Raw genomic sequence first — 27,844 nt, 5'->3', positions numbered from 1 at the left:
CCACGCAATCTCAATGGAACACAATTCCCCCAGCTGATTAAAGTGATTTCAAATTTCTTATGTTAGACCAAAACATTTAAAATAACTTATAACACACCCAATGAAAATAATACACAATCAACATTTTGTTTTCCCTATAGTGTTAAACTAAAACATATTATTTACCAAATTGTGTACTGGAATCAGTGAGGAAGAGCTACGTTTAATTTTCTCATAAGGACAATATCTGTCAAAAAGGATATTAACATAGGATGCTTAGAAATGTTGGCAGTTCAATATTATTTGAACAGTTAAACCTATGCAGAATGGAATAACAGACAAAGAGTTAAATTTTGGCGTCTTCTTGGTTTTACAAATCAACTTGATAATATTTAACAGATTATATAAACATTAAAGAAATTTATATATGAAACAGAATTTAAAAGAAAAAAATGTATGCATTTGTCAACATAAATATATCCTAAAAACCACTTGATTTCAAACATGCTGAAATTTAATTAAATCTCTAGCAAGAATGAAACATCCATGTTGAGGGTTTGATCTTTCCTTCAAATGCACACAAAATGGGGCACAATATTACATGAAGAATTCAATATTTAATATTTGCATTCTATATTATTAAGGATACGAATCACATTTAAGTGACATGAAATAAACAATGAACAGGCTTTATCCGTTGATTTCTTTATATTACAGTACAATAACATATTAATCCTTTCCCACTCAGAAGCAAAGTGAAAATGGCTATGTGCAAACAGCATAAAACCAGAACAGCCTGTTTATAAAGTTTTATGCTGTTTGCTGCTCATCAGTTTATAATGGTAGGAAATGAAGCTTTTAAAACTTGAATTTAGTAAGAAAGGTCTTTAATTAAATATAACTTTTTAAGGGACCACATATGTGTCAAAATGCGTATCTAAGGGGTCAAGGGTTAACAATTGTATGCAGCCTCGGAATATAATCTTAATATTTGCCTCTCAAAAAAACAAATTACCAAATGGTAAGTAAATACATGTATCAATAGGTTATCTGACAAGGCAAGTCTGTTCTTTAAACAATTCAGTGGCATTAATTCTTCACATTTCTCTCATAAATAAACAAGAACCACAACAACCATTCACAGCAAATTATGAGAAACGGTAAATTCATGAGTTATGAAATGATGACAATAATTGTAGCAAAGTAGGAAAGACCTCAAAAGGTAAGGCCTCTATAAATATATATATATATAAATAAAGCCCCTGAAACCTGATGAAAGTTTCATGATTTTATGACAGAGCTCTGGATTTGTGCAGTTTCATTCTCTGTGACATTCCGTTTGTGAACCGCACAAGCTTTTGCTCCATGTCCTGAAAAAGTAAGGAGGACTGTAGAAATCACATTTTTTTTAGACTAAAACTCATTAATTGTACAGGAAATCAGACAATAATTAGCACAAATCCATAACAGTTAGATTCGTGCCATCATACAAATGATACATTTTGTTTATGGCACACAATCTTTCCATAAATTTTTATAAGACTAAAGAAGACCAAATGGTAATTTTTTCAGATGAAACTAATTAACTAAATATTTTGTAAAGCCTAAGGGGTAGTCAAAAGAAAAATTTCACATTATCTAGCCCAAAAGCACATCAGGAAAAATGAGCTTAGAAATGAGAAATTGCCGTAAAAGCATTGTCTGTGACAACACTTAACGCACAGTCCAGTTTACCCAGGAAGAGGCCCACTATTACCTCCAATAGCGGAGTCTTGTTATACTCGAGACGTTGCTGGTAGATACACTGGCCAAACAGGCTGTACAGTTTCTCCAGCATAGGGACGGTATACTCCTCTGTTAGCTCGACACATCTGTCCAGTAGGCGCACGAGACGTTCACGATCGATGACCAAGGGTTGCTGAAGCTCGCTGATGACTGTGGCAGCGTGCTCCTGGGCTTTAGTCTGCACACGTGCACGGGTCAGATGGAACACAGGCGAGGACGGAGCTGAAATTGATACTTTACCACTCAGAAACGTACCAAGACGCATTAGAAAATCAAATTAAAGATCTATTAGATTCAGGTTTTAAAGGCTTCATTTTGGACTCTACTGTACTGATGAGCAGCAAACAGCATAAAACCTGAACAGAATTTGAGGCTGTTCTGGTTTTATTCTGTTTAGATATAGCCATTTTCACCTTGCTTAAACACCAAACAAACTAAACCTGTGTCATTAATATTACATATATCCTAGTACCATTATGTCAGCTACGTTCCAGGGCAAATAACTAAGAATGTGAGGTACTATTTTGTAAGCTTTGTACTACAAGGGCAAATAACTAAGGAATGTGTGAAACAGAAGGAATGAAAAGTGCTTTGGTGATGACATATTTTAGTTTTGAGTCAATTGCTTGAGAAGTATTCCCTCCAAAAACAATTTCAGCGGACTGACATACCAATTGGCACAAAGAATGACTAAAAAACCCTGAAACTTTGCTTAAAGGCATTTAAATATAAACTATGAAAGTCAGTATATGAATTTCATGATTGTAACAGCTTTCAGTTTCCGTTTAGAAAAGTGGTGGAGAACTTGCGACCGTGATTTTGATCCCAGTTTGGGAGCATTAAAATGAAATCTCATCTATTAAGACAAAACCTTTACAAAGTGATTGAAGTGTCTCAATATACCTGTGGCTTAAAAAAACAAGATTCAATTTACGTTATTGAAACATAAAAACAACATCAATTGATGTTATTTAAAGATAACAACAACTTCAATTTAAGCTATTTTAACATACATGTAACAACAAATAACAGTTACTAGTACAGTACAATGCACAAATATTCCAAGGTGTTTGTTGTCAATCGAGTAGTCACACTGATGTTTCAGGGTTATATTTGTAAGGGGAATTACTTGATGTAATGTGGAAATGGATGTTGGATGTATACTCAGGGTTTGCAACTAATGGAATATAAATGCAAACTACTATCTATCAAGAGAACTCATAAGTCAGGTGGTTGTAAAATAATTACGATTTCAAAAATAATAAAAAACACTTAAGAAATGTAGCCCTCAATTTAAATGTAGTGGAGCCTGGCTCTGGGAAAACGGGACTTAATGTGTGTGTGATTAGTGTTATCCCAGATAAGCCTGTGTGGACTTTGCACAGGCTAAACAGGGACAACACTTTACGCTTTTATGGCATTTTTTTGTTAAAAGGAAGTCTCTTCTTAACAAAACTCTGACTGCACAGGCTAATCTGGGACACTGCACAGGCTAATCTGGGACACTGCACAGGCTAATCTGGGACACTGCACAGGCTAATCTGGGACACTGCACAGGCTAATCTGGGACACTGCACAGGCTAATCTGGGACACTGCACAGGCTAATCTGGGACACTGCACAGGCTAATCTGGGACACTGCACAGGCTAATCTGGGACACTGCATAGGCTAATCTGGGACACTGCACAGGCTTATCTGGGACACTGCACCGGCTAATCTGGGACACTGCACAGGCTTATCTGGGACACTGCACCGGCTAATCTGGGACACTGCACAGGCTTATCTGGGACACTGCACCGGCTAATCTGGGACACTGCACAGGCTAATCTGGGACACTGCACAGGCTAATCTGGGACACTGCACAGGCTAATCTGGGACACTGCACAGGCTAATCTGGGACACTGCACAGACTAATCTGGGACACTGCACAGGCTAATCTGGGACACTGCACAGGGTAATCTGGGACGTCACTTTACACACACAGTCTGCGAAATAAGCGCACGCCCTGCAGCCTGGGCGTGTAAATTATAGCTCGGGCCTATTAAAATTGCCATATCGTTCGCCCTTTCGGCCAGTAGAAATTCTGTGTTTCAATATTGTTTACATTTTTAAGTGTGATAAACGTCATTATTTTGTGAGTACTTCGCGAAGATTTCTGAAAGAACTTAGTTCGAGTTCGCCTTAAATACGAGATTTAAACGCGTTCCGATTGGTCCATACATTAATCGGTTATTTTCCAGTCGTAATCCATGGCACGTGGTGAATAATTTAGACTGGTTGTGTACTATTGGCACACGTCATGCTGATGTGTTTACTGCTGAAGTAAACCAATCAACGACCGCGGCTTGCATTTCCGGAATAAACATCTTTTTATTATGTAACCTTGTGTGTGTGTTTACTTTCCGTAAGTTTATTTCCAATGTTGTAAGTCCCTACGCGCGTAAGGCTGCATTATGCTTAAATACGTAGCTGGAGCGAAGCCTGGCAAGAAACTGCAAGCAAGTCAATAAAGTCAAGGTTGCTTGTTTTACAGGATATGGTTTCTGACAGAGGATTTCCAGGATGGCAGTGATGATGAGATGAACCAAGAAGTTGTTTATCACAAATTATAGAGTTATGATTAATGAAGGAAATATTTACCTTGACTTGTTATATTGTGTTGTAATTGTTTTTGCAAAAGGCTTTACAGCTAACATAACCTGAGAACTTGTACTTTTTAATAGATTATCTGATATTGAAAGATGAAACCCATAAGCAGGGTGTATATTTTTAATTTTTTAGTTCCGGCTAGTAATTTTGCTGCTGGGCTTCTTGTCTTCACCATTCCAGTAGCCCGAATGGCTAGTGGATAAAATGAACTATCGTGAAGACCGCACACATGTATTTAGCCTGGTTTTCCCAGACTTTGGCTCAGTTTATTATACATACCATTAGCTGGCGTCTGAGTTTCAGTGTGTGAGTCTTCCTCCATTGGTTCTGTGACAACAACCTGCACAGGAACAGAGAAAACGTTATTTCTATAACGTCTTTACCAATTTGATTATTATTTTGAAAGTGAATGTTTTTACCACAAAAATCTAATTAACCTACATTTAAAACTTAACATTTGTATAAATAAGCTTAAAATACTAATAGGGATGGCAACATATACAAATACTGAAAATAGAATAGTCACCTTTGAATATAATTTTATATATGCATGATTGGTGTTAATTACTTTGAACTTTCCAGTCAAAGACACAATAATTATTTTTCATTATGGACCTGTTAAATCTTAACAAATAACAGGCTTTATCAATAAAAAAAAACAAGGTCGAGGTCAGTGTGGGGTAATAGATATGGTGTAGCCAAGGGACTGGGAGGTCACAGGTTGGTTCTTTAGATCTCCCCAATAGACACCATGTACTGGTTCTAGTCCCAGGAAATGGACTCAAGGGCATTCCAAATAAGCCTTAATCTTTCTATGAAATCGAGCTAAAATAAATAGGTTTAAACGAAAGAAATACAAATAGAAGTCAATGGAAAACAAGATGTGTTTGTGCTCCCCCCCCCATGTATTTGACCTTTGACCTTAAAGAATGACCTTGACCTTTCACCATCAAAATGTGCAGCTCCATGAGATACACATGCATGCCAAATATCAAGTTGCTATCTTAAATATTGCAAAAGTTATGGCCAATCTTAAAGTTTGACGCAAACAAACAAACAGGGCAAAAACAATATGTCCCCCTGTATAGACTGGGGGACATAAAAAATGTGTCAAGCTACTTGCTGTTTTTTTTATCCTGTATTACCACAATAATAGTAGCCTGTTCTCTGTTTTTGGCATTTAATGTTGTTATAATAAAGTATAGTGTATTGTACTGTATCACAATAATCATTGTCAAAATTGTTAGAAAATAGAGGTGTATGGGTGCACATGGTAAAACCCATACAAGGCTAGTTGTATGGTCCTATTGTATGTATCATTCAGTTCTTGTGGCTCGCACTATTTCACATCACACAGGATATCCTATTCAATGTGAAATGCCAAAACACAAGCCACTCATGGTCTTGTTTTGATATATACTATTAGAACAATCAAACAGCGTAAATAACTCTATGTATTTAAATACACCAAATATCATATATTAACGCATATTAATTAACAAATTGTGTTGTCTAATATATGGATTTTAAACAAAAAACAAAAAAAGCATGGATCTTCAGGAGCCATTTCAATGTACTTGCAATAAAAATGTTTACTTTATAAATATTAAAAAAAGTTCAGCAAAGTTTGTGATAAATTGGAAAATTCATGCCAAAGCACATATAAAGCTCTCAATTAAACAACTAATATTACCAAGCTCTTAGAAGATTCCTCAGCTTTGCTGGTGCCAACAGCTCTAATCTTCCCCACGCTATCATTGCTACTGTCCGAGGTACCAATACCACTATCCACAAAACCATTCAATAAGTGATTTTGAGCCAGAGGTTTGCCCTGAGAAGACGAGATGATCTCTGAATGTACTCCACTATCCCCACTGTCAACTGAGCTCTGTTTATTACATTTTATGCCAAGAGGTGATCTAACTGTTCCAGCAGATTCTTTAGACTGGTTATCCTGACACAAAGTCTGATCTGAGCATCTCGGGGACTTAGATCTCGAGTCTGCTGATATGCGTCTTTTCGAGTCCAAACCGGAAGACGGTTCTGATGCCTGTAAACGACCCCTTGGTGACCGTTGACCCTCAGACCTTGGCGATCGTTGACTGGCCCTGGGTGAATGCTGAGGTGATTTGTTGTCCTTTGAATTAGTGTCTTGAACATCGATGCTGAGCAAACTAGTACCATTGTCTTTATCACCGTGATCGTTATCCTTTGCTTCCTGCCTTCTGTTCCCATGATCAGGAGATCTATTATTGACACTTTCACTTTCCTCTTCCATATCTACATTGTTGTCATAGTCTATATTAGTACCATCCTCATTATCGTCATCCTCACCATTAGGCAACTCGACCATATCATCTTCGACATCATCATTCTCATTATCGCTGTCAATTCGTCTACGTTTAAAGCGTCTTTTTCTACTTTTATAACTGCCTGAACCCCAGATGTCTTTTTTGGCAGGCTTCTTTATGGATGATGATGATGGTGTTTTATGAGGAGATGATTTTTTTCCTGAGCTCTGTGAACTTAGAGATCGTTCTTTCCCTGAGAAATCGCGAGAACTGGGAGTGTTTTTCTTGAGCTGATCTCGCGGAGTGGCTTGGTCGTTTTCGACCTTCTTTGGAGAGTTTTGTTGCCGAAGCAGACTGCGATGTGCTCGAGCATTACGCTCCACTTCCTCCAATGAAGGCAGCTCTTCTAGAATAGCGCCCTGTGAAGATACGTCCTGAGTTATGAGAAATGAAAAGAGGACATGTATATGAATCAAAAGATGCCCACAATAAGTAACAAATTCATTCTGCACTTTGGAAAAAAGTGTTTATTGAAATAACCCAGTGACCTTCCATGATGACACAAATGGTCAAAACAAGTAGAATCAAATGAATTAAGGAAATTGTTTGCATGAATATAATGTGTGATTTGAACTAATCAGTTATTCCTGACTTAACCCCGAGCTGAAATAAAGAGTTTGGTTTTTCAGTCTGATTGAAATGAGGGGCACTGGTAAAAATTGGGAATCAATACAGTGGATTAAGTAACCTATTTTTTTTAAACCTGCTTGATTTTATGAAAAATGTGTATTCAAAAGGTTGTGATTTCCTTAAGACTAGAGAGGCAGAGAATTTATTTGGCTATTTTTGCCCAACATATACCAAAACACCAGGCTACTCTCCCCTAAAAGTGTAAGAAATACTATATTATTAAGCATTCATTAAACCCCTGGAATGCCGGAGCTATATGAGGAAAATTATCTCACCCTATGTTTGCGAGTGGGGCGCAGGTTTGAGTCCCTGGTTGAATTGTCTTGTGAGGTAGATTGTCTGGCGCTGGTATCTGAGTGCACCTGACCCTGACCCAGGGGCCGTGTGTGGTAGAAGGGAAGGACAGATGCCTTGCCTTCCTCACCTGTAACACAATCTATTTGTGTTTTTATGTGTTTTCCTTATAGATTGTATAAAGTATATCGCAATACCTGAGCCCATATATTCAAAAGCATTTTTCAAAGAACTGGAATTAAATAGGAAGCTAACATACTGTGTTTTGTTATACATGTAAGATGGTTCAAACATGATTCTCACAAATAGAATGGGAATTAGATGCACGTAAAACCTATTGTCTATAATGCTTGTCATTATTTAACTAGCTAATCCATGCATATGTTTGACCTTTGGCCTGTCATTATTTAACAAGCTAAACCATGCATGTGTTTGGCCTGTGGCTCTCAGTGTGCCCTTGTCTTTTGACCAATGTATGACAAACCTTCTTCACATGGTTAACTTTGCTGGTACATCATTTTAAAATTGCATGACTGAAGGATGAAGTTACAGTCTGGACAAGCTGTTTAATAGTCAACTTTAACCTTTCACCTTTAAATGTGTTCTTGACCTTAAAAGTAGGGTCACAGTAACAACACACACACAGTCACAACATGGTGACAATTTGTGGTAAGGAATGTTCGAATTGCATGTTGAACAGAAAAGGTATAGTAGTCCAGAGCAATTTTTTTATGAACAACTTGTGCTTTAATCACTATGTTTGTAGTCTATGATTACTGGTCCAGACAAGCAGATTTGAGGCCAAATTCAACATATTTGAAAGGTCTTCCCACAACATGCTGTCTCCTCGTGATAGTCATGCAGCATATGGTACACTTATAACCGGACATTCACCAATGCAAATGTTAAAGAAATTGTGTGCATTGTTTTCGTCATACTGCTTAGATTGTTTTGCTCCAGTATTATTCCAACATATGGGCAAACCTCGCTGTTTTCTGGACTCCATAATGCCGAGGCAAATTTTCTCAAACTCTGGATCCAGCTCTGCTTTGATGATGGCGTTCGTTGTGTCCTTCAAGGCACAGGCTCGATGTCGGATAACTCGACCTGTTAAACAAAATGTCAACATTAACTCTTCAACAATAAGTTACGCATTTTGACATGTGTATAGTCCCCTTAGAAAAACAAAATACATTTGAGACTTTTCATTATATATTCAACATTTAAAGGCTTCAATTCAAACCCTTAGATACTAATGAGCAGCAAACAGCATAAAACCTGAACAGACTGAGTTACTCGCAGGCAGTTCTGGTGGTTCCTGATTAACCTATGCAGACTGCACCCAATCACCTGGGACAACACTTAACTAACATGCCATAAGCCCCATTTTCCAGAGCGGGTCTTATTTATTGCCTTACTCTGGGGGTCCTTGTCTGGGTTATACTCCAGGGCGTTGAGACAGATGAGATCAATATCCCCCAGGAACTCCTGTACACTCTGGTACTGGTGTAGGTCAATCTTGGACATCATCGTTGACAGGTCCATTGGCTTCTTGATGATTTCGTAGTAGTCAGGCACCTGTGATATGGAGAATGTATGCATTAAAGCCTTGTTCTGAGAAAACTGGGCGTTAAGTATGTGCGTTTAAGTATTGTCCCAGATTAGCCTGTGCAGGCTGCACTGGGTAAACAGCGATACACTTTCCCCTGAAAGTTGATTTTTGCTAAGAAGTTTCTTCCTTTAATAAAAAACACCATTTAATGGAAAGTGTCGTCCCTGATTTGCCTGTGCAGCCAGCACAGGCTAGTCAACGATGACACTTTACACATGCATAATGCCCAGATTTCAAAGAATAAGGCTTATCATTTAATGGTCATTGACGATACAGCATTCTGAGAAGATAAACAAAAATAAAACTTTTTTGGAGCAGAAATTGTTGTAATTCAATTAGTTTAAAACCTATTTATTTTAGCTTGAATCATCAAAAGCCTGTATGTAAACCTTAGCTTATGTAAACAGTCTCGAGTCCATTTCCTGGGAAGACCAGTACTCCTAGTTGCAAGGTAGACACTTTAGATATTAGTCATATTACAACACTGTGGCTGGTAATTCATATAAATATATTTAGCTATTACAACAGCTAGGATTAATTGTTTTTAATAAGACATTCTAGTAATAACTAGAAAAAAGTCAAAGACACTTATGCACCACTAATTATGCTTGGACAGCAAAATCAATTATATATTAAAAAGTTGCCAAAAATACAAAGGCCAATTAATCTGAAAAACTAGATCATTTAATACAACAAAAAGATCTGTTCCTTCTTTATACCCTAAAACTGTGGCAATATAAACATGTATGTGTTCATGTACCAAAGGACCACTAAGGCTTCAACATTAGGCACCACAATATTACTACAGCATCAAGTGAAAACATATGCGGCACAATTTATAAAAAAGCCTTGTCAGAAGGATCCCCACTTACATCATCAATATCCACTGGCTTGGTGAATATAAAGAATTTCCTATCCCTGCCGAGTTTGTTGAGCACGTCCCTAAGAAATAGACGAAGTTCTGTCAGAGTTGCCCCCTCATGTTCATGAAGCTTCCTCAATTCGTTCTCCGTCAACTTTCGTGGTTCAGGTGGTGGGGCCTTGGGTAGGACTTCTAGCAATCTTTCAGCTGAAAGCATATTTTTTTAAATGGGCCATGCTCTATGAAAAGGGGTTTTAATGCATGTGCATAAAGTGTTGTCCCACACAGGCTAATCAGGGACGACACTTTACGCCTAAACTGGATTTTTGCTAAGAATAGACTTCCTTTACACGCAAAATATCATAAAAGCGGAGTGTTGTCCCTGATTAGCCTGTGTGGACTGCACAGGCTAATCTAAGAAAATACTTTTCGCACATGTATTAAACCCCCTTTTCACAGAGCACGGCCTAAATAATTTTCTAGTGTAATAACGTAATAATCCTTTAAAATTCATGGTCACTTAGGTGAGAAAGATTTTATTATAAACTGGACAATGGGAAATGCATTGGCATTACAATTAAGCCAAAAAGGGATGGCAAGTATGAGCTCCTGCCACACCTTATCTTCTAAATGCATACGGCACTAAATCATGTCACAGTGTATAGGCTTTATACTGAGCAGTTAATGACTCACGGTCAGATATAGAGACTTTTAAGGTTAGTTTCCCCGATCTCTTGTCCTTTGGTAGCCCAACCAAGGACTTAGTATCTAATACTGTTTTTAACAAAACAAATTCAGACAATATTTTTAAATTGCTGTCAACTGTTAACTTTATAAGTTATCATAAAATGTATAATGCCCTTTTATGAGCCTGATTCATAGTGCTTAAAAAAGTGATAAATTGCGGGAAAACTTTTTAAGCTTTTTAAAAAGTAAAATGCTCAAACAAACAACTAAATTTTGAAATAAACATTATGGAACATAAATCTCCTTGCCCTGGACAAATGGCCAACCACTTATTTATATCCCTGCAAGTTTAGCCAGAATAGGGCTTCTCCTTAATATTATGCACTATTCCCGGTCACAAAACTAAATCTATTTTTTCGGGACCTGCCTTAAAGGAAGGTCCCTTTGCTCTAAATTCACATACACCTCCCTATAGTGTTACCTGCCACCTTCCTCTGTGTGGGTGGGCGTGTGGCCTGGTTTAGGAGAAGGTCCTTGAAGAAGTCTCGCCTCTCCTGCCGACCTGGGTTCCACATCTCCAGTACCTCACCACAGAACTGGTCAAACAGGTCCTGAAGCTGAGAAATGTAGACACATGTCAAGAATTATCAGTCTCGTTATGAGAAAACTGGGTGCGAAAAGTGTTATCCCAGATTTCCCTGGGCACTCAGCACATTCTAATCAGGATCGACACTTTCGGCTTTTATGGAAATGTTTTTTTTTAAAGAGGCCTTTTCACAGATTTTGGCATATTTTGAAGTTTGTCATTAAATGCTTTATATTGATAGATGTAAACATTGGATCTTAAAAGCTCCAGTAAAAAATCAAGAATAAAATTAAAAAAAGGAAAAAAAAAGTAGCCGGTACCAGGGCTCGAACCAGTGACCCCCGGAGTCCTGGATTAAGTCTTAAGCTAAAACGCATTAGCCCTCACGGCTATTCCGCCAGGTATACACAGTTTAAGTATTTTAAACGATATATAAGCAATCTTCGTAGTTTCGTAAATTTAAATGACAACAACAGAACTCTCCAAATTATTCAATCGTTTCGTGTTGCAACGCTTTATAATTTTTAGGTTTTCAAATCGTCAAAAGATACATATAATGGCTATATTGGACTATGGTAAATGTTCAGTAATACTGTTTCCTCACAAATATCATAACTAAAACGAAAATTTGGGAATCTGAAACAACTTTTTTCAATTTTGTCAATTTACCAAACCGTGAAAAGATCCCTTTAATAGGAAGTCTCTTTAGGAAATCCAGTTTGGACCGACGGTGTCCTCCCAGATTGTCCTCCCTGCAGTCTGCATAGGCGATCTAGGACAACACTTTTCACACATGCATTTAGCCCAGTTTTCTCAAGAATGAGGCAGCTACAGGACATAAACATTACAACTAGAGAATCGGTCAAAAAGGTCCTGCAGAGTGGAAATGTACACACATGTATCAGAAGTAATTGTAAGGCAGCTAGACAAAAAGATATCATCTATGCCACTGTTTAAGTCAGCTCATACAAAGATAACTGGTCAATCAGCTCCTGCAGTTGGGAAATCCTGCATATCATTTGTTTGCTAATATAACAGTATTTCAGTCAAATAATAGTGGTCAGTAAACCTTCGCACACTTTTTGAAATCAAGCTGAGCTAATCAATGCAGTATATCAGCACCCATAAGCTAGTACTTATCCTAGTAATAGAGGTGAGGAAAGAATGGTCATAGAAATTATTATGAAAATTATTGAGAAAACTGGATCATCATTAAAAAATTTATAGATAAACATGAAATAAAAAAAATCCAATATATACTTCATGATACTTTTAAATCCAAGTTACTCAATTTAAACTTCACACTTGCCTAATATTAATAATATGAGATATGAAAATAGATTATTGTATTGCCTTACATTGAAGTCCAGACTTTCAAATTTCTCTTCACTGGTGGCAAGCAGCAGTACAGGGCTGTTGGGGTCAAGGTCGTGTATCAAGGTCACGATGGTTGACCTCACTGTTTCTCCGACGACATCCCACCACTGGTTGACGTGGGGCAGGTACACAATACTGGGGGCAGTGCGTCTGGCTTCACAGAATATCTGAATGGAAGATAGCTTAGTAAAATACTTGCATCTAATTTGCATTTGATTAGTACCGTATTTCTTCTATTGTAAGACAGGTTTTTTTCCCGATTTTTTAAGGCATAAAGTTGGGGGGTCGTCTTATAAGAGCATCCTAAAAAAAAAAACTTAGATTTTTTTACTGATATTTGTGAAGTGCCGTGCCAACACGGCATCCTAGATAGCACATTACAATGGGTCAAATCTTTCCTTATAGGTCGACTTCAGTCTGTCTTGGTAAATGGTGACAATTCAGACGAGGTTCCAGTCACATCAGGTGTCCCTCAGGCAGGGTTCGACACTAAGGCACGTCCGACAGACATTGTCTAGTAAGATCGGTGGTCGGGCTAGTAAAACTGCAGGCTAGCTTGTCCGACTGGTCGTACATAAATATAAAAAAAATCTATACTGATTCATATAACTATAAATAACTGCTGTGAAAACCTTTACTTTTAATGTTTAAAATTACTCTTGTATCCGTTATTTACATTAAAACAAAACTAGTATATTTAAATAAACGCGGAGCATTCACATGATTCATCGCTATTTTTAGACGCAAAGGAGAGCTTCCTGCAGAAATTGCTTGTTTAAATTGGTCAAGTTGTCATGAATATTAATGATTTTCTGCAGTGACGTAAAACTGTAGAGCATGATTTTACGACTTCTATCGAAAATCGGTATCGTCAATGTAAACATTTTTTGCGTAGCAGACAAGATAATGTAATTTAAAGAATGGCTGTGTTCAAGTTCGGATTTTTGTCCGACAAATCAGTTAAAAAAAAAGAATCCGACGCTTAACTGACACGAAACCTAAATATGAAGAAACACGAAAACGTCAATTTTATCCTAGATGGAAAATCGAGTCAGTTCCCATGGCTTGAATTTGACGAAGAAAAGCAAAAAAAAGGGTTATTTTATTGTTTTATGCATAAAAAATCTGGTGTTCACTGATTATTTACTGCAAATCCTGATTAAACAGTTACATGACACAATTGTGTTCATTTGCTATGTCATTTATGGTCTAGTCGACATCAGGTTCGGGCTAGTACATTTTAAGAGGAGCTGGTCCGACGGTCTTGCTGTAAAAAAAGTTAATGTCGAACCCTGTCAGGGCTCTGTTCTCGGCCCTCTGCTCTTCTTGCTTTACATAAACGATCTGCCAGAAAACATAGTGTCACAGGTCCGGTTATTTGCTGATGACACTGCTGTCTATATCACGGTCAACAATCCCACTGAACAAAATACCCTGCAAGAAGATCTAGATCGGCTACAAAAATGGGAACACTCTTGGGATATGGAATTTAATCCTTCCAAGTGTACGGTCATAAACATCACCAGGTCAAAACATCCCTACAAATCCACTTAAACACTCCACCGTTATACCCATGAAACAGTTAGTGATGCTAAATACTTGGGTGTTAGCATCACATCTGACCTCAGCTGGAATAAACACATAAACCAGGTTACTGCAACAGTCAGTCAAACACTTAACTTCATCAAACGCAACATTCTCATAAAACACCCACGCTTTAGAGAATTTGCCTTCAAAACCCTGGTCCGCCCACAACTTGAGTATAGTAGCTCAGTGTGGAGCCCACACACACAACACAACACAAACAAGATCGAGATGGTCCAACGCAGGGCCGCTCCATGGGTTACAAATGACTACTCATATCACAACAGTGTCACACACATGCTAGACAAATTAGGGTGGCATTCACTTGAGAACAGAAGGTATGACTCCCGGCTACTGATGTTCTATAAAATTGTCCACGGACTGGTTGCTGTACCAATGCCTCCCTACGTCACTCCTCCGACCTGGCTCACTAGACATCTGCATCCTCTTTCATTCAGACAAATCCCCACTCCAAGCATATAAATTTTCCTTCTATCCAGCCACTATTGTCCTATGGAACTCTCTACCAGCCAATATTGTACAGGCACCTACCCTGGACCAGTTTAGGCAGGGGGTGACCAAACTAGACCACAGTTTCTAAGCAGGTTGGCTGTTTTTAACCTTTTATCTGAATATTTCTTCTTTTAACTAACACTATCACCTTTGTTTCTAGGTCTCACAAATACATTATGTATTGCTTTTTATCTCCTATACACTTCTTCCTTAATTTCCTAGCACTGACACGCGCCTGCTTGAAATGCTAATTATTGGCAACTAGCAGTATATATAGATAGATAGATAAGTGATATTTCACCGTATTTCTGATGACGAAAAGAAACTACTTTCGTTTAGATACATGATTTGCCGCTTATATCCTTATGTTATTATATATTATAAATTATATAATGATATAAATGTCTGTTTGGAATACTCGCGAGTTTATTATCGAAAAAAATTATACGTTCATTTATTATTTTTCCATTATATTAATAAGAATACATTGATTAAAATAATGACATTCAAAACAATGTATTACCGGTAATTATGGACCAAATCTGCAGAAATGCAATCACACATGTTTATCCCTTTTGTCTAAACACCGCAGACAGCAGTCTACACAATAGGTCAGTAGACATGCTATGGGTGTTTTCATAACGCCAAACACTTACTTCCAGTTCTGTCCAGATGTTCTCTTGAATCAGTATGCAGTACAATTGCTGTGTCAATAATTACTCAACTAATAGACTGTTACGATAAGGATACAGTTATCCGATTTTATAATGATATCAGAGCTACAGATAAGCTTTTTGGGGTAATTGGGTAATACCCTTCAAATTAAGAATGAATTGGGTAATGGAAAACGTGATTGTGTATCCAAAAGTATGATACCCGCTCATATAAAAAATAATTGGGTATTTGTACCAAAACAAACAAGTGAATTGGGTAATTGCAATAAAACATGAATTTAGCTGCTCAAAACCGTACCTACATAAAGTCACTGTTATGTATTCAATTGCAGTATAATAGGTAGGTCCAATTTCTCAACCCACTCATCGAATGTGTTACTACTTGTTTTTGTTCCAATATGGGCCAGTTCTTTCGTTTTGGAAACACAATCTACCCCATCATAGGGGGCTGGAACGGTGTTTTGATAGTATAATATAGTGTATTTTGACCGAAAATGCCCAAAACCAAAATTAAATATAATAATAGTAACACTTTTTTATTTTCTGATAGCCATCAATCAGAGTCCGGTTGCATTGCCAAAAAATAATACAAATAAACCACTTTGGCATTTAGACGTATCTAAGACATAGCTCTATCAATTAACAATAACAACTTTCAGCACAAGGCAATGAAAATCTTATTTTGGAGAACTTAAACATATCTGATTGATGGCTGTCAGAATTTTTTTTTTATTTGAAACCCTTGTTACTTTTAGTATATTAAAAATTATTTTTTTGGCATTTTCGGTCTAAACACACTTTATTATACTATCCCAACACCGTTCCTGCCCCCTGTGCACCCCATCAACAAGTTCATCTAAAATACTACCGCAGATGTCCACGGAACAAAACATGGAGTTAATAATGTCATTAACTATGCCCTTTGCAATTGTTTTAGATTTTGATTTATTTACCACGACAAATGAATCTTTATGGGTTTTTTTTGTATTTTTTGCGGAACTTTTCGTCTGCCTCGAGACGCCATTTTGTTTGACTCGCATGTGTTATCATCTAAACGATTGGTAAATACGTTTTCAGATAAAACAAGCGCTTGTCGATTAAGACTCGAGTCAAAACGGCCAAAACAAAACGGGATTTTTCATTACGCATAGAAGGCGGCTCGAATTGGGTATCGGCGATTTGTTTTGCGTACCGGTACGCACAGATTTTGGAAAAAATGCGTATCCACCTATTTTTGATTGCGTATTTACGCAAATACGCAGCTTATCTGTAGCTCTGAATGATATGCACAACGGTTCTGCTGCAAACTACTTCTGACCAATTAAAAATAATTACTCAATCGCTTGATACGCCCTCAACCAATCATTATTGTTCAACTTCACACGGTATATTTTTTGATTGGATGAAGGTGTGGTTTCGTCGACTTAATCACAACTGTCCCACAATTAACAGTACAATTACTGTTTCAATAATTAATAAAAGACCGTAACGATAAAGGTACAGCGTGTTTGAATTGAAATTAATTTAGAAGAAATATCAAATTGTTCGCGATACAATTGTGTTAAATATACCAAAGAAACATTTAACTGAAATCATCAGAATTCAATGTTCTCTGCGTTACACAGTTTGTATAAAAAATCAATACACGCACGCTTTACATACGTATATATACCTTGACCTTGTACATTGCCGCATAATTTTCGCGCTCTTTTGTCAAGAAATATACATGATGACTATATTGCAAGCATTTGTAAACGTCCTGTAAACATTAAAAAATCGGAAGTGTGTTTCGGATTACAAATTATTATTCTCATATGGGAATTTAAGGGAACATTTAAACTTGTTGTATATTTGTTATGAATTAAATATTAATTTGTTACAACGCTTTACGTGTCGAAAAAAATGTTTTGATAATATTATGCATTAAAAGCACACTTTCCAGTAGGATAACACCCGCTGACTATCATCAGTCTCTTACGTAACTTGCCTTTACTTTATCGCGGTGAAGTACAATGTACGGTCCGATTAATGTGGTAGGTAAAAAGCCATAAACTGCAATAAACCCCTGAAATTATCAATTGATAGTGACATGTTGGGCCATAAAACACGCATTGTGTAAACCATTACGGGTATTTTGACTATTTAAAATTTACAGATTTTCGTCCTAAAAAATTGCCCCGTCTTATTAGCGAGGCCACGCAAAATACAGCCGATCTGAGACCTAAAGTTGGGGTCTCATCTTATAGTCAATCTGTCTTACAATCAAAGAAATACGGTAAGTTAGCAGGGGTATGTGATTTAAAAACCAGAGAAAATACCAATATGCCATAGCCCCCGAACAGAATTCATTTAAATACTTCATGTGTACACAGACTAAGAAAAGTGAATAACCATTTGTAAAACTAGAAAAGGCGCGGCAGAGGCCAACGCGTATCCCCATGCCGCATGTTTGACAAAGGGGGCGCCCCAGGGTTGGTAATGGGGCAGTGCATAGTTGAGAATGACCGTATTGTCATAGGAGATATTCAGTAACAATTGTAAGTAAATCGGTGTAGAAATGAAGAAGTTAATGTAAAATAACATAAAACAAGAGATGTGTTTGTCAGAAACACAATGCCCCCTACTGCGCCACTTTGATTTATTAAAAAAATTTAAATCATTTGGCAGGTTCATTAATTACCTCCCTTTAAAGCTTATTTCTTTCCTTGGATTTGTTTTTTTTGACCTTTGACCTTGAAGGATGACCTTGACCTTTCACCACTCAAAATGTGCAGCTCCATGAGATACACATGCATGCCAAATATCAAGTTGCTATCTTCAATATTGCAAAAGTTATGGCCAATGTAAGTACATAAAATAAACAAGAGCACCGCATAACGGGTGCCACGCTCGGCTGCAGTTTTGAATAAATGAAAGCTTGACAGAATATTTTTTTTTTAGAGGTCACAGTGCAGGGTTTTTTTTGGCCTGATTTTATAGCCGAATTTCAACTAACAAAGTATTATATGATTTTGTTCTTTTAATTTGAATGATTATAAAGAGTTATGTAAAATTTAGTATTTCCCTAATCAGTGGACTTTTCGTGTGGAAAAAAAAAGACTAATGAATTTATTTTCCCAATTTCATGAAAATGCCGATAAAATTCCCAATTCCAAAGCCATGGGCTATCTTCCCAAAAAGTGGGAAAAAAAAAACTGCAGTGACCTTGACCTTTGACCTAGTGACCCCAAAATGGGTTTGGCGTGTATAACTCATCAAGGTGCATCTACATATGAAGTTTCAAAGTTGTAGGTTGAAGCATTTTGATTTTAGAGCCAATCTTCAAAACCTTTACGGACGGCGGACACGACGAGCGTGTTATGACAATACCTCGGGTTTTCTCCGAAAACAGCCAAGCTAAAAATTAGTGAAAATCTCTGACCCGGCACCACCCCAACTCCCATAACTTTTGACCCAGGGGTCAGATCAAAATTCCAAAAAGTGCAGGGTCGCACATATGCTCATAGCTACCATGTGTGTAAGTTTCAATGTTCTAGTGCTTATAGCGTAGGAGGAGATAGTGGCCAGGACGGACGGCGGATATAACCACAATATCCCCACGCTTTTCAAAAAGCGTGGGGACATTAAGTTTGACAATGTAAGGAAAAAAAATCACATCCCTGGTTAAAAGAATTGAATAAAACTGTCGATCAAGGAACATTTAATTGTTAAAACATTTCAAAAATAGAGAGAAACTAGAAACCAGTCAAATGCCACTGGACACGGAAATAAGTGTTGACAAACATTATGTGAATACTGCCCTATTGGTAAAATAAGTGACAATCTTTAAAGTTCAGAACTTTTTTATTATTCATGAATTTGAGACTTGCTCTGGGAAAATGGGGCTTAATGCATGTGCGAAAAGTGTCATCTCAGATTAGCCTGTGCCGTCATCACAGGCTAATCAGGTGCGATACTTTCCACCTTTATGGAATTTTTCATTTAACCCTTTGCATGCTGGGAAATTTGTCGTCTGCTAAAATGTTGTCTGCTTAATTTCTAAAATTAGCATTTTCTTCGATTTTTTTTCAAAGAATATTATCAGAATAGCAAACAGTGGCAGTGGTTTTGTGGCGTCTCATCTGGATCAAAACTGTTTGCAAAGGCCTTCAAAATTCGGTTCCCACACTGAAAGGGTTAAAGGAAGTCTCTTTCTAGCCAAAACCCAGTTAAAGCGGTGTCAACCCTGCAAAGGCCAATCTGGGATGTCACTTTACGCACATGCATTAAGCCCTATTTTTCTAACCAGAGCACAGACCACTGCTACTCACATGTGCACAGGATTCCTCGGGAGTCCTAGCACTGACTGCGTACAGTGCCGAGAGGTCCAACTTGTGTACAGGAAGTTGCTCCAGATGGTGCAGCAGGGCCGGCGCCAGGTGGCTGGTCTGGCCCTGGTCCTGGGAACCAGCCAACAAGAAACGGGGCCGATGGGTACTGGGGTGACGGTCTGCATATCTGCCCAAGGAAAAATTGGGACCTGCTCAAAACTTTTTCTATGCTCAAAACTCTATGAAGAGGCCATTTGGAGTATTTTTCCTCTTTTAATTTGTACAATTTATTGCACTGATTTATTAGGCAGAAATATGAAGGTAAACTATTATAAAAATTATCGTTTTTAACCTTATCAAAGTTATAACAAGCTTAATTTTGATATAAAAGCAGAAATTATGAAATAAAAATATATAATTTTATCAACTTTTAGCTTATATGGATCAAAGAAAAATTCTGTACCTAAAAATTTTGGTAAGTAATTACAGAATCATAGCATATGAAAGGGAAAAACCTTGCAATATTCAAGAAAGTCTCTGGAAGTTCTGGAATGTTGGACTGTTTGCGGCGCTTGTCAATTTTCTGCTCAAATATGCATGCATTCCTCTCATCATCGTCGCTGTCAAGCTCTGTTATCGTCAAGGAAGTGCCTCCTCCATTACCAGCACTGGCTTCAGTTGCTGAAAATGTAGCAGAAGTAACAACATACATATATAATTTCATTTTAATCAGCAGACAAGGGACAAAATTGTCACAAAACCAGGTTTCCAGTTGAAAAAAAGTCTGATAAAGGGAGACAATTCAAAATGTGTATTGTTACTGATTGTTCATAGTAACATACATGTAGTTGTTTCAAAATCAATCTATTTTTAGTTGTGGCGACCTTGACCTTGGAGATATTGATGTAATCCTTTCGCGCGACACACCGTCCAATAATGGTGAACAAATGTGCCAAATGATTTTAAAATGTCACCATGAATGACATAGTAATGGCCCAGACAAGCTCATTTATGTTCATTTTTGACCTTCAAACTCAAATTGTGACCTTGATCTTGGAGATATCGACGTGATTCTTTTGCGCGACATACCATCTAATGATGGTGAACAAATGTGCCAAATGATTTTAAAATCTCACAATGAATCACAAAGTAATGGCCCGGACAAGCTCATTTATGGCCATTTTTTACTTTTAAATCAAATTGTGACCTTGACCTTGGAGATATCGACGTAATTCTTTCGCGCAACACACTGTCTATTGATGGTGAACAAATGTGCCAAACGATTTTAAAATCTGACAATGAATGACAAAGTTATGGCCCGGACAAGCTCATTTATGACCATTTTTGACCTTCAAACTCAAATTGTGACCTTGGCCTTGGAGATATTGACGTAATTTTTTCGCAGTTACCAAAGTTATGGTCCGGACAAGCTTGTTCCGCCCGCCAGCTCGCCCGCCGACATCGCCAATCTAATAACCAGTTTTCTCCTTCGGAAAACCTGGTTAAAAACTGAGAGACTATTTCGCTCCACAAAATAAACATGTGCAGCATGACAGAACAACCGACTGACCAACCAACCCCCTGTCAAGTGATTCAAGTATACTAAAACAAAATTTGATTGCAGGGTATTTAACCAACCCATAAAGTCTTTCTCCTACTTTCAAGCATCTATACCACAAGTATCATCAATTTTTAATCAATAACAAGATGCAACTTTTTGCAGAGCTCTGATGGGTTGTTTCAAAGTGACACTGATGACTTTAGCGCAGTAAATATTTAAAAACGACCAATTTCAAACAAAAGAGGGTTGTACCTTAAATTTTGGGAAAAAGCAACTTACCAGGAGCATCCAGATTCTGTAGCTGCATCAACACAGAGGGGAAGAGATCGTTGAGCATGGTCAGCGCCCTGCTGAGTAGTCCAGACATCAATGGCGCCACCTGGGGGGACAGCGCGCGGGCAGGGGAGGTAACTGACCTCTGAGAGGCGGGGACTATCAGCTGCATGGCATTATGGAAGTCTTTAGCATTGACGTTCACAGACTGGACGTCGATCTGGAGCTTCTCTGAAGACGTGTAGATCTGTGGGTAGCGTCGCCGGAGCGCCAGCAGGGCTACCTCCGTGCACAGGGCATTCATGTCTGCACCGCAGTAGCCTGTGCAGGGGAGAGAACATGATCAGGTGAGTGGTGTACACACAATCAAACATTGCAAAAGTAGTTTAAATGAAAACTATTATATAGCCATCATTCAGCCATTTTGAAATTTATCTAGGCAGCCATTTTAAGTTTTGTTGAAAACATTATGTGAAACATGATTATGAATTACGTTCATTGATTATATGAAGTTTTTTTAGAAATCAGCGCCACCAAAAAATCAATCATGGCTATTTTCCAATCTGATTGAGACCACAAATAAATGTCATCCATTACTATGAATATTGAGCATGAGAACTTAGGCATAAGTTGAACACAAATGTAAAAAGTTGTTTAGGAGACCAACTTTTCTACAAGATGACGCAAGTCAGTCATTTTGAATGTCATTAGAAATAAGAAAAGTGTCCATAAGGCATGGATGCTCCAAAAACTTTGATTCTGTAAAAAACAAGCTGTTTATCGCCAAATTTAACTATTGACCTCATTGAGAAAGATTATACAAAAGACGCTCAGTCTTCTTGTGGTGGTGATTTGTGGTAGGTAATATTACAATGACATAATGAATGACAAAATAACGACCTGGACAAGATGTTTTATGGCCTTATTTTACATTGGACCTCAAGTGAACCTGGAACTCTGAGTTAGGCAGACAGGTTTTACATTTGAAATTCCGCCTCCTGTTGGTGGTTATAAGAGGTATGTTATTATAGAATACCACAATGAATGACAAGGTAACAGTGCCAACAAGTTGTTTATGGCTAAATTTGACATTAAATGACCCTAAAATTCTTTAACATGCCCTTGAACTTTGAGGTAGGGAGACAAGTGCTACATGCAACAAATTGTGTTACAATGGATTTCATTTATGCCTAGTTATTGAAAATTCCATTTATATAAGGCAAAGTTATAGCTGTGACAGAATTTTCAACTGTTTTATACCAAATATGGCCTCTTAAGTGTTATTTTGACCTTTGAGATAAGGAGACAGATGTTACATGCGACATTGTCTTATGATTGTGGACATTTGTGCCAAGTTTTTTCATAATCATCAAATCATTTCATGACATCATCCATTTTATTCTTGCTATATATTAAATTTAATATTTGACAAGTATCAATCCATTATTACATGCTTTTGTAATATTCAACAAAAGACAACAGATGCAAGGCAGGTATTAGAAAAGGCAATGTCTTAAGAAAGCCATAAGCCTCAAATTGTCGATTACTCGCCTCAGACCATCTGATATTTAAGATAATGGTAGTTTTCTTCTAACATCTACTACAGTATTTTACATAACAGACTGTTCTATGTTTATATTTATAACCTTTACAGCAAAGGTATGGCTGAGACAGGCAATTTTTTACAAACAGACAGTGCAACTGCTTTATTTTGCCTTCTTCGTTCCCCCATTTCTAAATCATTTGCATATAAATATTTAATGGCACAATCTGAATTTGACATAAATTGAATTGGCAGTCTGAGGGAAAAGAAATTCTAACAGACAACATGGCAACTCTAGAATACACCCATTCACATGGGTTATAACAAGAATCCTTATTTACCTGTGCATTTCTCGGCCACTTCTGCCACAAACTTGTCACACAGCCTGGGGTTCCATTCCTTTGTGTGGATCTTCAGGATCTGCTTTCTGGCCTGCGGAATTGAAATGGACAACATGCCATATTCTTGCTATGTGTTCACAAATCTATATGACACTGATTTCAGCAGATATTTATTTCAATTCTCTGCATCAAGATTTGTAAGGAATTTATAAACAAGGTCAATAACATACATATTGACAAAGATTTATTGTTTCTTCATAGCAACCCATGTTAATTTTCTTTTAATTATATTATATGATGTGTTCTTAGAAAGTGCGACACAAATTATGGGTTATGGATTTGAGACATTAATTTTTTGTGATTCATGTACTTCATATTTATGTTTAGGTATTTCAATAAATAATCTTCATAAATTATCTCATACAAGAAAGGTGATATATAATTTAGAAAAATTAAGTAAACCATGCTCTAAGAACGACATATGTAAAATACTTAGAAACCTCCACTATGACAGGTATAAGTCAGAGATATAACAATGTTAAAGAGTTTAAGCCCCTTTCCTTAACACCAAAACAAACTTACCTGTATAGAAGGCAGAGGGAAGAGGAACTCCCTGTCAAATCTACCGGGTCGCCTGAGAGCTGGATCAATAGAATCCAGTCTGTTAGTGGCCCCGATGACCACAATCTCCCCCCTGCTGTCCAGCCCGTCCATAAGGGCTAGGAGAGTGGAGACGATGGAACTGTGGATCTGGTCCTGTCTGCTGGAACGGACTGGGGCCAGCCCGTCTATCTCGTCAAAGAAGATGATGGAAGGGCGAGTCTGATAAGCCTGGGAAATGAACATAATCAACATCAGAAGACTGAACAGAGATTTCATTTATTAAAGGCCTGGGTAATAAACAAAGTCAATGGCTACTGAACAGAAACAAGAAGAACAAGAGCTGTCTCCATCAGAAGACATATGCCCCCGAAAAACGCTTTTTCGAAACCTAAACACGGACCCTAAGTTCAAGGTCAAGGGGGTCAAACTTTTTGTGTGTATGGAAAGACCTGGTCCATATACACATGCATACCAAATATGAAGGTTACATCTGATGCGACATAGAAGTTATGAGCAATTTTCGAAACCTAAACACAAAAGTGAGATGGACAGACAGACAGACGGACAGTCTGATCACTATATGCCCTCCTTCGGGGGCATAAAAATAACAGATCACTGTGTACACTTATGTTTCTTATACATAATGCTCATTCTGTTACTACTACACATTTTTTGTAAATAGGACATTATTGCAGCAATAATGCTGTATATCAGTAGCTGACAAGTTATTTTGGATGACACATATCATGTGGACAACTATCACACTGCTGTACATTTGGTCGTGATTAAGCTGTTGTTACTATTTAGTTTCGTTCATCTAGTGGTCAGAATAATGCTAAATAAGTTTTTTTTGTAAGTATTACAGAATTATACACACTGAAAAGTATTGAAAGTAAATAGTTTAACATGGTTGGAATTTAAGAATAAAGATTAATGACACAAATTATAAGTAGTGTACACTATTTGTGTATAAAGATATACAGAATTTAAGGGATGTCTTTATCTACATAAACAAGTGATATGCATATGAATTTTATCTATCTGAACTTGGGGTAGGTATGCCACCATTTGATACAATGATGTCAACATTGAAGTTTCTAAAAATAATACCATTTTTACCACAACCGGTTGTGATGAATTTTGAATGAAAGCTATTTTCTTATTTCATATTATTTAATTTCTAATGAAAGACTGTTGAATTTGGTGTGGTCCTGAGCTGTGCAGGGAAGCCAAAGTATTCACAGGAAATCTTAACTGTCCCTTGTGGTGGCTGCCAACCAGGCTCACATGAGCCGAAAGCAGGGATTGAACCCAGGTTGCCAAGGTGGGAAACGCATGTACAAACCACTGCACTAACCGGGCAGCCAGACAATCAGTTTGGCATCAGTACATAGACTTATACCTCAACAAAATCAAAGATGGCCTTCAAGGTGTATGACAACCACGGCCTTGCTACTTTTAGATCACATTCCAACAAATGTCTGTCCTGTAGTGTGTTTTCACTCTCAAAGTCAAGTCAATAAAAACTAATAATTAAGATGACAAATTCACATGCAATTTCCTGCAATGGTTTGCCAGTTTACTGATTTTAACATTAATTTGGAAACTACCTGATCAAAGAGCAGTCTGAGTTGCCGTTCTGATTCCCCCACCCACTTGCTGAGGCAGTCCGCCCCTTTCCTCATGTAGAAAGCAACCCGACGACCGTCAGTACTGCATTCATTGGCCAGCGCCCTAGCAACAAGGGTCTTACCAGTACCTGAAGAGATTGTTGAAAAAATAGTATTAGCATGTTGAAAGCGTGACAATCCCTTCCTAAATACTTGCCAAACCTTTGGGCCAATAACTTACATTCTTTAAGATTGCTGTTCACTAGTGAACAGCCAAGAGTTGAGTGTGAAATGGTTGTATCTTCATAGCATTTCAAAGACACATACATTCATTCCATTTTCATTACCCTTGAAGTGATAAGTTATAACAAACACATTATTTTAAAGCAACAAAGTCATAATATCTTAAAACTTTGAGTTTTTTTTCTAAGAACTCAATTATGACTCCACAGACAGAGTAACACTTAAATGTTCCTTAACAATTTTTGTGTAATTGTGAGGGCTTACAAAAAACCCATTTTTTTTTATACCAGGTGGTCCATAGAAGAGGACGCCTCTGGGTGGGGTGATCTTGAACCTCTCGAAGATCTCCGGATACATCAGGGGGAACACAACCATCTCTTTCAGGGCCTGTACATGCTTTCCCAAGCCTCCCACACTGTCAAACGTCACCTGAAATACAATGGTGTCTTGTTCTGAGAAAACTGGGCTTAATTCATGTGCGTAAAGTGTCGTCCCAGATTAGCCTTTGCAGTCCGCACAGGCTAATCAGGGACGACACTTTCCGCTTTTATGGTAGTTTTAGTTTCAAGGAAGTCCCTCCTTACCTAAAATGAAGTTAAGGCGGAAAGTGTCGTCCATGATTAGCCTGTGCGCACTGCACAGGCTAATCGGGGACGACACTTTACGCACATGAATTAAGCCCAGTTTTCTCAGAACAAGACACATTGAGTATCCCTATGGGTAACTGGGCTAAAAAGCATGTGTGTAAAGCATTGCCCCAGATTAGCCTATGCTGTCCCCACAGGCTTAAATGGCATTTTTCGTTATTAATCACAGGCCTTCCAAACTGTCAAATGTCACCTGATTTGTGGCAACACACACCTGATATTGGTACTTATATTTTTTCATTATAAATTTGTCAAGAAAGAAATGCAGTTCATTGACTGCAATGCCATTTTAAAATGCATTTAAAAGCCAAAGTTAGTAAGCTACACAACCTACTTCAATTTTCTATAACTTGCACACCAAAGCAAATCTTATTCACAACTAATCCACAAAATCCATACAAATTTTCTAAACCTGACAGAGGGTGCTGAAAACAACAAATGACACAGGCTTACAGTTTTGTCAATGGTCATAGGGTCGACATCAGCCAAACTGGAGCCAATCTTCTGTCTGTCCCGAAGTAGAGAAGACTTCATGATGTCATCAGACTCGAAGTTCATGGGCAGCAAACTAGGAACAACAACAACAAATTTAAACATTTTAAATGGGCTCTGGTAGAATATGAAATAAGAAACTAACACTGGCTGTAAAATTGTTTAAGAAGTTCCAAGGCCAAGTCGAGTTCCATCTTCTAGAAGTATATTCACATCAAGAGCACCGACTAACAGGTGCCAACGCTCGGGTGCAGTTTTGAAGATTTTTTTTATAGGTCACAGTGACCTTGACCTAGTGACCCAAAAATTGGTGTGGCATGTAGAACTCATCAAGGTGCATCTACATATGAAGTTTCAAAGTTGTAGGTGGAAGCAATTTGATTTTAGAGCAAAATGTCAAGGTTTAAACACGCCGCCGGCGGACATCGGACAACACGACGAGCTGGCTATGACAATACCTCTGGTTTTCTCCGAAAAACGCTGAGCTATAAAAACTAAAACTACTAATGCTTCATGTATAAGTTGAATTGTAATTAAAATACATTTATGAAGTACCCACATTTTTGTTAAAAAAAGATAAAAAATTCAGAAACTGAAAATATTGATGTTTTCCCACTTATAACTTTACAGTAAAATAA

At 37.6% G+C, this 27,844-nt stretch overlaps 1 protein-coding gene across 2 annotated transcripts in view; it reads right to left on the bottom strand.

Moving 5' to 3' along the window:
- Positions 1 to 637: 637 nt before the first annotated feature.
- LOC127861850 (ATPase family AAA domain-containing protein 2-like) overlaps positions 638 to 27,844 on the bottom strand; it is a 57,871-nt gene continuing 30,664 nt past the window's right edge. The window contains exons 10-27 of one of the 2 annotated variants that reach the window (XM_052400553.1): positions 27,168 to 27,282; positions 26,355 to 26,496; positions 25,825 to 25,973; positions 24,194 to 24,442; positions 23,612 to 23,702; positions 21,734 to 22,048; positions 20,409 to 20,574; positions 19,894 to 20,080; positions 12,794 to 12,979; positions 11,331 to 11,466; positions 10,173 to 10,369; positions 9,107 to 9,266; positions 8,673 to 8,795; positions 7,670 to 7,818; positions 6,107 to 7,138; positions 4,693 to 4,753; positions 1,736 to 1,986; positions 638 to 1,349 (exon numbers count right to left, since the gene is read on the bottom strand). In XM_052400553.1, coding sequence (XP_052256513.1) covers positions 1,269 to 1,349; positions 1,736 to 1,986; positions 4,693 to 4,753; positions 6,107 to 7,138; positions 7,670 to 7,818; positions 8,673 to 8,795; positions 9,107 to 9,266; positions 10,173 to 10,369; positions 11,331 to 11,466; positions 12,794 to 12,979; positions 19,894 to 20,080; positions 20,409 to 20,574; positions 21,734 to 22,048; positions 23,612 to 23,702; positions 24,194 to 24,442; positions 25,825 to 25,973; positions 26,355 to 26,496; positions 27,168 to 27,282 — 3,790 coding nt within the window. In that variant the 3' untranslated portion in view covers positions 638 to 1,268. The remainder of the gene's footprint in view (positions 1,350 to 1,735; positions 1,987 to 4,692; positions 4,754 to 6,106; positions 7,139 to 7,669; positions 7,819 to 8,672; positions 8,796 to 9,106; positions 9,267 to 10,172; positions 10,370 to 11,330; positions 11,467 to 12,793; positions 12,980 to 19,893; positions 20,081 to 20,408; positions 20,575 to 21,733; positions 22,049 to 23,611; positions 23,703 to 24,193; positions 24,443 to 25,824; positions 25,974 to 26,354; positions 26,497 to 27,167; positions 27,283 to 27,844) is intronic. The other variant, XM_052400555.1, reaches the window with a different exon arrangement.

This window comes from Dreissena polymorpha, chromosome 16, assembly GCF_020536995.1.
Source record: "Dreissena polymorpha isolate Duluth1 chromosome 16, UMN_Dpol_1.0, whole genome shotgun sequence".
Classification (NCBI taxonomy): domain Eukaryota; kingdom Metazoa; phylum Mollusca; class Bivalvia; order Myida; family Dreissenidae; genus Dreissena; species Dreissena polymorpha.
The sequence above is the reverse complement of the archived record's forward strand: the minus strand, read 5'-3'. Positions and strand labels throughout refer to the sequence as shown.